Genomic DNA, 14,316 nt, shown 5'->3' on the forward strand with positions numbered 1-14,316 from the left:
GTACCAGCAAGCTTTCATTGGGAACCGTAGCATAACACTGTGGTTAGCTCTGGCAGAGACAAAATTGACCCCCAAATGCAGAACAACCCACATGGCAAAAAACTACCGGCCAATTGCATGCCAGAACTTAACGTATACAACATATTTAAACCTCTTCCTCCCAAACCATTGTGAAGTCAATAACATTATTACAGCAGAATAAGCAGCTAAGAAGAAGGGAATCTAGGGATGTGTTAATCAACAAAACTGTGATGTCAGAGCATAGGAGGAACCTAGTTTCAGTGTGGCTAGACTACAAGAAAGCCTTTGACTCTGTTCCCCACTCATGGATTCTAGAAGCCCTTCAACTTGCTTAAGTTCCAGTGAGAATAGTCAAAGCCATAGCTGACCTAACTTTATCGTGGGCCACCATTTTGAAATTAAACACAAAGAGTGAGTGTATTATCGGCGATAGAATACAGTAACGCAAAGGCATATTCCAAAGAAACAGCCTTTCTGTGATGTTGTTTATTCTTTCTGCAAACCCTTTGTCATTCATGTTAAGGAACTCTGGAAAATATCTCACTGGTTCACAAGAAAACAGAAATAGCAAATTTACACACTGTTTCTTTGTGGATGACTTAAAACTTAATGCAAATAATATGCATGAGATGAAAAGAGCCTTGACCTAGTTCTAACATTCTTAAAGGATGTAGAGTTGGAGTTTGGTCAGGATAAATGTTGTTATATGGTTGTGAAAAGAGGGAAAACTTTAAACCAGACTAGTAACATCTCCATCAATGATTTGACTGTTTCCCCTGTATGTTACGAGGAATGTTACAGATATTTAGGGATGGATGAAAATATGTCTTACAATGGCACTTGTAACAAAACACGTGTCACTAAAGAATATTACAGTCGAGTAAAGCAAATTTGGACTTCAGAACTCTCTGCATTCAATAAAACAGTGGCCCACAATGTGCTTGCAGTGCCAGTGCTCATACCAACATTTGGGCTGCTTGATTGGACGTTTGAAGAGATCCGAGCCATTGATGTGGAAACCAGAAAAATACTAACAAGCACACATAATTTCCACATAAACAGTGACATAGACTGCCTCTGCCTAAAACATAAACAAGGCGGCAGTAGTTTAAAGATTTTGCTGTTATCTCTAGCATGTGGAAAGACCTTTTAGGCTTAACTATGTGCTTGTGGAAAATCATCTTCAAAAATATTGGATAAAAATTCTTCGAGGTGATGCCCCAGCATGGTCTCAGTTTAATGACTGCAACAAGTAAAATGAAAATAAAAACGAAATATATCAGAAGTTTTGACCAGGCTAGGCGTCACGATATGTGAAAAAAAAAAAAAACGAAAAAAATGACCAAAAAATATAAGCACGGGGCTTTTGTCCACTTTCACACTTTAAGTAGGGGCTTTTGTCCGTACCCCTGTTCAGTACCCCCAGTTATCAAGATAGCACCCCCAGTTGCAATCGGCTGGCTACGTGGCTAGGTGTTACCTTAGTTCATTGGTAGTGAATAGCTGACACTGTAGTAATCTCCAGCGTTAAAAGCTGTGCAAAGACAGTAACAACAACAACAACAACAACAACAACAACAACAACAATAATAATAATAATGATGATGATGATGATGATGATGATGATGATGATGATGATGATGATGATGATTTTGGCGTCGTATCTGTTGTAAGCTTAGCCTCTAGTATTATATATAATAAAATCATGGGATATTGAGTTATATGGTGAATTGCATTGCATTGCGTATGTTATAAGCTATATGTTATGATATGTGGTGTGCTATATATTTAATTACTATCCCATGAAAACTCCTGCCTAGTTAGTCTGACTTCATCATGTTTTTGGTGATTAAACTATTTGTTCCTTTCTTATGATGTTCTACCCTACTGATCATATTATGTATATTTGTAATGGCTTTTATGTAAGTAGGTCTCCTAATTATACACCCCCTAGAAACTATAAAATCATATACGTAACAGTACCTGTAACATTGCAACTTATAAAATCTCTTCGGTCAGAATACCTTCAACTGCTTTCACTACTCCAATACCTACTATCTTCTCTTTTATGGTTATCTTTAACTCTTCCCTACCTCAAATTTTAATACCCTGTCTCTTTAAACGTAAGTTATATATATTTCTCATCATTTTCTATAAATTCTTATTTTGCAGCGTGGAAGGTGTTTATAAGCTATTTAAAATAACACACAAAAACTGTTAGATTCACTTCAACATTTAAATTTAATTTGTCAAAATATTTTCGTCGCTTTGAAACTGCGACCTGTTCATTGTCAAAGGCTTATAAACACCTTCCACGCTGCAATTGTTTTCGTTCCCGCACACGATCTCAGATCAGGTCACTTGCTATGCAAGTACATCTCCGTAATTCTTATTATTTTGTTTTCTTACTTTGATATGCTTACCTATTAACCTCTTATCCCTTAAAGTTGTTACTGTTCTTGAATAGAGATTTTTCAGCTACTAAGTCTATGCGAGATGGTTATACTATATCCATACAAACGGATATTTGTGCAGCTGATGGTAGCCCTGCATTTAAATTGATGTAATGATTGAATTGTTCAGTTAAATGGAGTCGCTTGAAACGGTCGTATTGCGTAACTTCTTGATATCCTGTTGCTTATTTTGATTTTATTCACCTTACTTCGAGCTGTGCGGATAATACCGGACTGACTTGGGGCTTCAACTTAAGTACCTAATTCAAATTAATCTCAATTATTTCTTATATATATATATATATTCTTGGAGCACCACGATAATTTTTCACTATTTTTGTATCCTCTCCACAATCTTTCCGTGGTTTCTCTCCCCGACTAATGCGATTCCATTAAAATGTTCGATGGCCCATCTAGTGTATAGTGGAATTTGACACTGCTGCCCCCAACTGTGCCTCATGTCGAGCCATTGGTTCGTCTGGTATTGTGGATAGGAGAGTGTCCAGTTTCTTTTTAAAGACTTCTACATCTATATATATATATATACATACATACACATACATGCGTATACATATACATATATATTCATATATGTATACACACACACACACACACACTCACACTCGCACACACACACTCACACTCGCACACACACACTCACACACACATACGTTGAACAAACTCATACACACGTTATATGCGTGTGTTTGTATGCATCCATACATGTGCATATGTACTTGTGTGTGTGTGAAGGTATGCAGCTATGGATGTGTATGTGAGTGATACATAAAGAGTGATACAATAACTCATTCTGATTTCCCTAGTGCCACTCTCAATCCTTTTTTGTGGTTTCATCACCTATGCGTTACACAAAATACAAAGAAAAATACACTTAAAAAATTATTATGAGGAGTGGCTGTGTGGTAAGTAGCTTGCTTACCAACCACATGGTCCCGGGTTCAGTCCCACTGCGTGGCATCTTGGGCAAGTGTCTTCTACTATAGCCTCGGGCCGACCAATGCCTTGTGAGTGGATTTGGTAGACGGAAACTGAAAGAAGCCTGTCGTATATATGTATATATATATGTATGTGTGTATGTGTTTGTATGTCTGTGTTTGTCCCCCCCCCCAACATCGCTTGACAACCGATGCTGGTGTGTTTATGTCCCCGTAACTTAGCGGTTCGGCAAAAGAGACCGAAAGAATAAGTACTAGGCTTCCAAAGAATAAGTCCTGGGGTCGATTTGCTCGACTAAAGGCGGTGCTCCAGCATGGCCACAGTCAAAAGACTGAAACAAGTAAAAGAAAAAAAGAAAGAAAGTCCTCAAATGTGTACCCGGAAGGAAAGTACATAATAAAACTTTGTTAAATTACAACCAAATTATACCTTGCGAACCTCATCCCAAGTTACCAAAGAAGGCCACGCTGATCATAAACATGCACAAGGATAAGATGAAGTGTATTCATATAATATTTTCTCCTTTCTTTTTAATCCTGCGACGGACCCGGGTCTTCTCCGGGTGTAGTTGGAGAGTACGGAATGGATATGCCACAATATCTAGTAAACTGTCCGGGGAGGACCGTTTATTCTTTTGCTTTTGATGTATACAAATGCATGTCTTGTATTTAAATGTTTCAGTACACACACACGCGCGATGCACGCACACACACACACACACATGAACACACGCGCACGCACATGCACACACATACATATATTCTTATGAGATGATGCATTAAATACCAAAAAAAAAAGAACTAAAACAACAAAAAAAAAACCCAGTCATCCACGGTAATTAAGAGCCCAATTTACAATAGGTCGTTAAATTCCAATTGACTAAAATTCTATTGGAAGAAGTTTGCATGTATACACATGATCGGCTAAAATGATCCTTAATAGTAACGAATATTTAGTTCACACACATGTATATATATATGTGTGTGTGTGTGTGTGTGTGTGTGTGTGTGTGTGTGTGTGTGTGTGTGTGTGTGTGTGTAGATATATACATATATGCATACGTATGTATGCATGTATGTATGTATGTATGTATGTATGTATAGCATAACTTACAGTTGCTTGAAACGCATTTCTTGGCCATTCAGTTCGGATGATTTGTAGGAAGGAAAATATCAGCAAGGCAACTAGTAGCGAACGCATTTTGGAGAAAACTAATGCTTTTGTCTGCCGTGGTTGCTTACGCTTTTTCATGTAAACATTTCCGGATGTTTACGCTTTTTCATGTAAACATTTCCGTATGTTTACGCTTTTTCATGTAAACATTTCCACACACTTGACCCTAGAGGAAAAGGAGAAATGTCATATTTCCTGTTTACATTTTAAGAGTCTTAGCATTTTCTTTCTTTCCTTTCTTCCATTAAAAATATATTCCTTTCTACTATAGGCACGAGGCCTGAGATGTCGGGTTAAGTCGATTACATCGGCCCTAGTGTTCAACTGGTACTTATTTTATCGACCCAGAAAGATGAAAGGCGAATTTGGTCTCAGAATGTAAAGACGAATGAAATGTTGCTAAGCATTTTGCTTGGCGCATTAACGATTCATCCAGTAAAGATATATTGCCAAATTAAAATTTCGTTTGCTTGAAAAAAAATTAAGAAATACAAATAGCAATTTTCAGTTTATAATATTTGTATTAGTATAAACTAAGTTAAGGTCTCGGGTCGCTCAAAACGTGTTCGCTATAGTCTTGTCGCTAATTCTTTTCTTCTTCCCGAAGGTATGAAAGAGTTTCTTCCTCCTTAAAAGAAACAGATGTTAGGATATAGACACTTCAGCAAACTTTGTTTTTCATCACATTTTGATGTCACCTATCTTTGTACTTCATTTGTTTGTAGTCGATTTAATATACGCAAATATCATACTTGTTTGATTCAGTATACTATATTTTTCTCCACTGAGCATTATGCTTTACCAAAATAAATTAATACTTTAGGAAGTGGTAAACCGGCGGCTGTTGTATATTAGTGTTCTCAGTGAGTTGAAACTGTGTACAAGTTTTGATTTTCTGTTAAGGAATTTCGTATCAAATACATTCTTTAAGTCATTAATGTCATTTCCCATATTCCTCCAAATTAAGGTTTTTGTGCTAACTAATAAAAGAGAAAATGTCTCCTCTGTTTCAAATTATTCTTATTGCAGCTTAGCTGTCTCAAACAGCACAGAAATATTTGTAAAATGATGGCTTGGATAGAATATTGTACCTTCGTGACTTCATATTTACTGCAAGGGTATATTATATTCTGAGTACGATTCGTTCATATATCAATAAGTTTGATCACTAACATCTCAGGGCGCAGTTGGCTGAATAATTGGTCATATATAGACCAGTAAATAGAAATTTATATTCTTTAATTTAAGCTTATCATTTATTTATTCAATTGTGTGATTTCTCCAACATATAGAGAATTTGTACCAAAATCCGAGGTATTGATCGAATGGAAAAAAAATTCTGAAGTAGTGATGGTGGCGATCAATGCAAATTAATTTGAGAAATATTTTAAACACCAGATACTTACAAAAGTATTTGTGTTTTGTTAGGGAGGATAGCAAAATTGGAATACTGTGGGGATGAAGATGGCACGTGTTGTCTTTGTCTTCGGATTTTCTCTTTCTGTTGTTGCTGTTCTTGCTAGTGTTATTCAGTTATTGTTATCGCAGCTACTGCATTTGTTATTTTTTTTATTGCTTCTATTGTTTCTTTTGAAAGTCCTTAAGTAGTTGTTGGCACTGTATTTATGTAGTCTGTGTATCTATCCATCACCACAAACAGCTGCGTGCCGTTTAGCAAGTCGATCATGTCGAGGATTTTCTCCAGGGTTTCCTGATTTGTTTGTGCGTAGACCTCCATTCCAATCCTCAACTAGCTTTCTTGATGACAAAGCCTAATCCAAATTCATACATAGATTATGTTTTCCTACCTTCTTTGTCTCCTAAAGTATCTGCCAACAACCACCATATGTTTATCTCTGGTGGCAAATCCATCTCCTTCACCTTCGACACACGCCGGTATATGAACGAAAAGGTGAAGATAAACTCCTGGCTAGTGATCAAGTTGATTGAAAGACGCAATAAGACGCAATCTAATGACTGAAACAAGAAAAAAAATGAAAGAAAAAAGATGTAATGAATTGATAAAAAAAAGCAATATACACGGTATACAATAAAACCCAGATGGGAAGAATACAACAGTAAAAAGGAAGAAGGGAAAACAATGATAGTGATGTGGTCCTCCTGATATAGGAGAACATCTCAGGATAATCGAGGAACCCCACCGTCCAAGATCTTGAACACCCTGGGCAAGTGTCCTCTCCAATTCCAATTCTCCGAGTTACAGGTGTACACTTAGAGAAATGCCGTCCACTCTTGCCATTCCTACAACTTTCACCCACCTTCCAGTGAATTCACTCGAGGACAGCACGTCCCTCTCTACCCTCATGTTCCTTTTCAAGTGAAAGATTGATGAGTGTTCAGACCAAAGAGGAATGTCTTTGTCCTCATGACTTTCAACCTTGGCTACCAGACAAGGAAAATTGCCTTAACTGCTCTATTAAATGTAGTGGGCAGGGTAACCATCACTATGGACTCGGCCGTCCCACATTTGAGAAATAAGTAGCTGCGATAACAATAACTGAATAACACTAGCAAGAACAGCAACAACAGAAAAAGAAAATCCGAAGACAAAGACAACACGTGCCATCTTCATCCCCACAGTATTCCAATTTTGCTATCCTCCCTAACAAAACACAAATACTTTTGTAAGTATCTGGTGTTTAAAATATTTCTCAAATGATCGACATAACTCCATAAGCCAACAATGCTCGGACACTGAACGAGTGCGCGCATAACGTTTTCGTCACTTTGCGCGCACCTCGGACAAGCCCATCTGACAGTACATCTGTGCCAGTAGAGTTTATCTCGAACCAGTAGCACTGCCATGCTAATTTCATCGGAAATTATCCATGGTGGTCTCAGAGCAGAAAGTCTTCCGGTACAGACAAGCCAGTTCGTTTTCGTTGACGGCCAGAGTCTCTCCGAAAACGTCCTCGCACTTAGCTGCCATTAATCTTCTATATATTGCTAAAGTGCACATCCGTTGCCCGAAAAGTAGAGGGCTGTGAGCGTTTGACGACATTCTAGGTGCCAGGAGATGAGCTGTGGAAAGACGTGCCTTACAAACTGAGCCATACACGTTCACCGTCCAGATGTCGTGGTAGGTGACGCGATCTAAGCGTGTGTTTGCGTATCAGAAACTACGGCATACCTAAGCCGCCACACAGAGGATGCTGGCAGTAGATGGACCGCTTGAACATTAGAACACGTTCCTTCCACAAGAAAATAAATAAGAGACGCTCCAACTTGATCAAGCAGTTACCAGGGCAGGGCACGACAGTCAGGCAATAAATGACGGAGGCGATGTAGGAATTCGCCATTTCTGCCCTACCTTTCAGAGACAGCTTCCTCTCAGCTTATTTCTGGGTAAGACTGACCACTCTGTTCGTCACCACGTCCCAGTTTTTATCCCCCTAGAGGACGAAACCCAACCAAACCTCGAGCAGTTTAACTAGTCCGTCAGTTGAGCGTCTGACAACGCCTCCGACGGTATCAACTCGCCTCTCCAGGTTTCCAGCCGCCTGCCTACCGACTTCGTCAGCGTTGATGTTGGCCACTGTAACCGATTCGCATTTCTTTAGAATGGTGTCGACCATCTCCACTTCGCGAACGCCGACACGGACCTCCCATATCCCAGTTCGAAAGGGATGTCCCACAACTGTTCCAGCTTCTGCAACAGTAACTCGAGAGCCAATGCGTACAGAAGAGGCGACGGCGGGTAGCCCTGACGGAACGAGCGAGCAATGCGAAACGGTTCCGAGAGGTGACCATTTACTTTGACTACCGAGCAGGTGCTGCTACTAGGTTCCGAGCGGAACCTAGTAGCATGCACCCATTCCAGTCCTTCATAGACCTGACTGTGATTTTGTTGTCTCGTCCTGCCTCCTCTGCTCGGACGGTATGGATTCTTTTGTGTTTGAGCTCGCAAGCTTTGGATCTGACAAAGTAGCCGTCATATTTCGCCTCGAAGAACTGCGCAAGATCCATTTTTGCCCGTAGCACATCTGTTACGATGCCTTTATTAATCGCCTCTTCTAATTTGCTCACTAGTTCTCTCTGATTTGTTTCTTTCTATTCCTAGCTCTATGCTAAACGCAATCAATTCTGCTCTAATTGCCCCTCGGGATGGCTCACCACCGGTTGTTGGCGATTGCTTCGTCAGCTGTCAATTAACCCGTTCGCTAATCCGGTCCTTGTAATGTTTGCATGCCGGCGAAACTGTGTTCAACATCCAGTAACCGGGTTTCTGTTTACGGATCCTATCTAAATCGACTGAGCAGATCACAAATTGTGGTCTGTCTAGCCGACCAGTTTGAACTGCGGACATCCTACGCAATCCCTATTCATTGACATAAAATGACTCTGCCTAGATACGATCTGGGAACCCGCTCTGTGTCCACATTGACACATCAAAGAAATCCAGCTGGTACCTGTCAGAGTTTTGGAAACTTTCGTTTCGTGGCTTTTGAACCCTTCTCCTTTGTGCTAGCCTCACACAAACGTTTTGTGTATCTAAAGTCAATTCCATTTCTTCACTTGTACTAAAGAATGGGACATTCTCAGGAAAATTTCTCGGCACCTGGAGAAATGAGGCTGACTCGCTCCATTTATGGCATAGACACCCATCAGTTTGAAGGCATCACCTTCTCAGCTATTCAAATCCGAGACCACCATCTTACCAACTGGTGTAACAATTTCAGATTACTCCCATAATATAATCTCCCGATTATTTGAAAACGGATTTCATTCTACTATTTATGATTTCAAATTATTATCCTCAAATTCATCCTCGAATGTTCGTTGCTCAGGTGACAAACAAAAGAATTATTAATATTATTGTTGTAAATTAAACGCAATGTGTGGTCCCGTCAGTCACGCTGGTGAAAGCAGAGTAAGACAACAAACGGAGTGGAGTGAGTGAGAGTAAGAGATGATGGATGTGTGCAAGCGAACCACTTTCAAAGGTCTTGTTCTGAAGACGCTGGTATTATAATTAAAATAAAACTGCAATTTTTTATCGCAAAATTGTATTTAGTTTATCAGTTTTGCATGCACAAATATAAGTAAATATATGAAAAACTATATAACAAACAATTTTGTTCACAAAATATCGTTCACATAACACACACACACACATACACACACACACACACACAAACATACACACACAAACACACACTCACATAGATGCTATGTGGCTATGTGAACGATAATGTATTTTGCAGTAAATATATTTTGAAAAATAGTTTATACCTCAGTGCTTTTAGCACAAAAGGTGAAATCAATTAAATAAGAGATATCAGTACTTTACTTTGTGGCTTTTGCAAAGGTATGAAGCTATTTTTCTTATATTTGCTGCATTTACCGTGCGTTTTTATTTATAGTGAGAAATTTGTGACTTTGGGGGTGTTGTCTCCTATTTCTAGCAAAGCTGGTACTTTGGTACTATAAGTTTATATACATATTTTGCCTAGTTTGGTTAAAGCTTGCTGGTTGCTTTATTATTATTATTATTATTATTATTATTATTATTATTATTATTATTATTATTATTATTATTATTATTATTATTATTATTATTAATATAGAAAGGATTGAGGTAACTCCTCCTGAAGGTATAGAGTCAAAATTAAAAGAAGAGTGCCATTTGTTATCTAGTGAACGATATTTCGACATCTCGTGTGTCTTCAACTGGTTCAAAAAATAAATTTGTCAATCTACTTCATTTTGGTTAATATAGAAAGGATTGAGGTAACTCCTCCTGAAGATATAGAGTCAAAATTAAAAGAAGAGTGCCATTTGTTATCTAGTGAACGATATTTCGACATCTCGTGTGTCTTCAACTGGTTCAAAAAATAAATTTGTCAATCTACTTCATTTTGGTTAATATAGAAAGGATTGAGGTAACTCCCCCTGAAGATATAGAGTCAAAATTAAAAGAAGAGTGCCATTTGTTATCTAGTGAACGATATTTCGACATCTCGTGTGTCTTCAACTGGTTCAAAAAATAAATTTGTCAATCTACTTCATTTTGGTTAATATAGAAAGGATTGAGGTAACTCCTCCTGAAGATATAGAGTCAAAATTAAAAGAAGAGTGCCATTTGTTATCTAGTGAACGATATTTCGACATCTCATGTGTCTTCAACTGGTTCAAAAAATAAATTTGTCAATCTACTTCATTTTGGTTAATATAGAAAGGATTGAGGTAACTCCTCCTGAAGATATAGAGTCAAAATTAAAAGAAGAGTGCCATTTGTTATCTAGTGAACGATATTTCGACATCTCGTGTGTCTTCAACTGGTTCAAAAAATAAATTTGTCAATCTACTTCATTTTGGTTAATATAGAAAGGATTGAGGTAACTCCTCCTGAAGATATAGAGTCAAAATTAAAAGAAGAGTGCCATTTGTTACCTCAGTGAACTGAGGTAACACCTCTTATTTTTCGACCACCTTCCGGAGCATTCGAGCGGTTCCAAGCAGTGCTGTTTTCTGCAAGTGTTCTACCCTTATTGCAGCCCCTATTTGTTCCACGTACTTCTAGAGATTTTTGCTCACTGTTCCCAGGGCTCCGATAATTATTAGTACTACCGCTACCTTTTTTCATCGACCACAACTGCTTAACTTCCCAAGCTAACCTGTCATATCTCTCGACTTTTCTTTCTTCCTTATCGCATACCTTGTTGTTAGCTGGGCATGCTATATCTATGATCCAACATAGTTTGTTTTCTTTCTCAATTAAGACTATGTCCGGCTTCCTATTCTCAATCTCATGGTCGCACTGAATCATAAAATCCCATAGGATCTTTGCATTTCTATTTTCGACAATGCCTTCAGGTTTGTGGTCGTACCAATTTTTTGCTCTGTCAAGTCCATACTTGTTGCAAAGTGTGCAATGGACAAGCTTGGCTATATTGTCGAGAGGTCTCTTATATTCCTTCCGGGCTAGTGGCATACATTGGCTTATGATATGCCATACGGTTTCACCGTTTTGTCCACAGATTCTGCACTTATCACTTTCTGATGTGCTGTCTATTCTGTATTTTATGTAGTTTGTTCTTAGTGCTTGCTCTTGGGCAGCACAGATTAGAGTTTCCGTTTCCAGTTTTAAATCACATTTAGTCATCCACAGCCATCTTTTTTCCCTGTCTGTCTTATCTTCAACATCCCTATGAAATTGACCATGCATTCTTTTCTTTAGCCACCTAAATAGGTACAGTTTCATTCGTTTTCAATTTCTTGTATAGTGCTTTATCTTTGCAATATTTCATCCTACACAAGCCTGACCTTCTAATGATAGTGGTTCTGTGGCACTTTTTACATACCATGCTATGTTGTTTTCTTCTGCTCCTATAAGTTCTTTTCCTCCTTTTTTGTTGGTACATACAATCTGTCTGTGTCGCTTTTTGGGTGGAGTGACCCATATCTAGTTAGCAACTTCTATGTCTTTCTGTCTAAGATGTTTAGTTCGTCTACTGTCCATGCGATTACCCCTGCTCCATATCTAAGGAGTGAAACCGCCCAGGTGTTGATAACTTCGATCTTATTCCGTCCGTTTAATTTCGACTTAAGGATTGGTCTCAGTCTGCGCAAGTTCTCCACCTTAAATGTTTCTGTCATTTCTTTCTCCATTAATTTTCCATTTCCAAAATCCCCAAGTACTTATAGCCCGTCTCTTCTATCTGCTTCATAACCTCCCCTGACAGTATCGTTAGCCCGTCCATACATTTGAGTTTGCCTCTCTTCAATACTAACACACCATACTTTCTCAGTCCGAACTCGATTCTGATATCAGTACTGAAGGTATACACCATATCAACAATGGAACTGACTTGGGCTTCATCTTTACCATAAAGTTTGAGGTTATTCATGAATAACAAATACTTGACATTTTGTTGGCGGCTTTTGAATACATACCCAGCTTTTGCTTTCCTCAGAATCAGTGTCAGTGGCATCAAGCACAGTACAAAGATCAGTGGGGACAGGCAGTCCCCTTGGAAGATGCCCCTCGTAATTTCTACTGTCCCTAAACTTCTTCCGTATGCTGTCAGGTCCGTCCTCCAATTCGCCATACTTTTTCCAAGCAATCGCTCAACATTTGATACAATCCCAAACAGGTTCATACACTCCATAATTCAAGAATGTGAGATCATATCGTACGCCTTACGATAGTCGATCCATGACATGGCTAAGTTACTTTTCCTCCTCTTGCAGTCTCTGAGTACAGTTTTATCTAACAGGAGTTGATCCTTGGTCCCTCTGCACTTACGCTTGCTACCCTTCTGCACATGTGACAGGACTCCATTTTTTCTAGATGTACGTACATTGACTCTGCGAGTATTCCAGTCAATAACTTCCACATAAGTGGCAAACATGATATCGGCCTGTAATTGTCTACCGTATTGCCTTTTTCGATGTTTTTCAGGCACATCACTGTCCTACCCAATGTAAACCACTCTGGTGTTACTTGGTCGGCATTTAACAACGTGTTGAGTTGCGCAGCTATTCGTGCATGACATTCACCAAATCTTTTGATCCAGTAGCCTTGAACTCCATCTGGTCCCGGGGCCTTCCAGTTGCTCCTTTTTTTATGCTGATTTCCTTCACTTCCCTAACTGAAATGAGTAGTTCTGCCTGTTTTGGACAGACTACTGTTTGTTTCAGTTCTTGAAACCATTCAGCATCCTTCTTGTGCTCTTTATCTTTGCTCCAGATGTCACTTCAAAACCCTTGACTTTCAATGTTATCTGGTATCAACTTTTCATCTGTACACCCTCCATTTATTTCTTTATAGAATCTCTTCTGATCCACTCTGAATAACCTATTCTGGTGGTAACCCTTCATTCTTTAGTCGTATCTTACCATCCTTGCTTTCTTTGCAACGAGGTGCTGTTTTAATTCCTCCACTACTACTTTCAGACCCTTTCTTTCAATATTATACTTCTTTTTCAGCGCCCTGTATTTTTGTTCGTTTTTAAGCTCTCCTTTCTTTTTTCGGTCTAACACAGATTTCCTTCGCGAGCATGTCTAACCCTGCCTGGATTCTTTTTTTCCACCATGAATCTTTTCTTTTGTCACTCCCATTGTGTTTCTTTTTCTTGACATCGACACCCACGTTTTCTACTACAACAATACTTGCTGCCTTGATCAAATTATTTGTTTCTGAGATTTTGTTTGTTCTGATGTATTTCAGAATTTCATTGGCATTTTTCGTTTCTTGGCTCAATTTCCACCGATCAACCTTTTTAAGGTTGCAAATAATGTCGCTATCGTTCTCCTATAGTCTTACCTTTATTCTGTCGTAGATTGCCTTTTGTTCATCTGTCATGTCGCCATTAGTTTTATCGTCCTCTTTTAGATCATCTATATGTCTCTCATCAAGTAAACTACCACTGCTTTCCTGTGCTATGAGATTACTCTTATTAGTAAGAACTGTATTTTCATTCTTATCTATGCTACTATTCTCCATGACTTGTCTTTTGATAGCTTCGAGCTCTACTTCTGTGAACGAACAATTTTTTCTCTCCAATGATCATACATAGGTTGTCGGCAACCCCTAATTTGAGAACCATTTTCATCTACCGGGTTGCTCAGGTAGTAATACTCCATGACCACAGCGTTAATTTGTTTGCTCCATCTACGCCGTGTGTGGTGGTCCCTTTCTGGATATCGACAGGCTGGAGCCGGACCAGAATCTCTGAGCCTGCCGGGT

At 38.8% G+C, this 14,316-nt stretch overlaps 1 protein-coding gene across 5 annotated transcripts in view; it reads right to left on the bottom strand.

The window, feature by feature from the left end:
• The window catches only part of LOC106879964 (interstitial collagenase), a 158,866-nt gene that overhangs the window by 133,861 nt on the left and 10,689 nt on the right, over window positions 1-14,316 (bottom strand). For all 5 annotated transcript variants that reach the window (XM_089356230.1, XM_089356228.1, XM_014929723.3 and 2 more), the window contains one exon: window positions 4,545-6,581. In XM_089356230.1, coding sequence (XP_089212356.1) covers window positions 4,545-4,682 — 138 coding nt within the window. In that variant the 5' untranslated portion in view covers window positions 4,683-6,581. The remainder of the gene's footprint in view (window positions 1-4,544; window positions 6,582-14,316) is intronic.

This window comes from Octopus bimaculoides, chromosome 1 (assembly GCF_046866305.1).
Source record: "Octopus bimaculoides isolate indiv1 chromosome 1, ASM4686630v1, whole genome shotgun sequence".
Classification (NCBI taxonomy): Eukaryota; Metazoa; Mollusca; class Cephalopoda; order Octopoda; family Octopodidae; genus Octopus; species Octopus bimaculoides.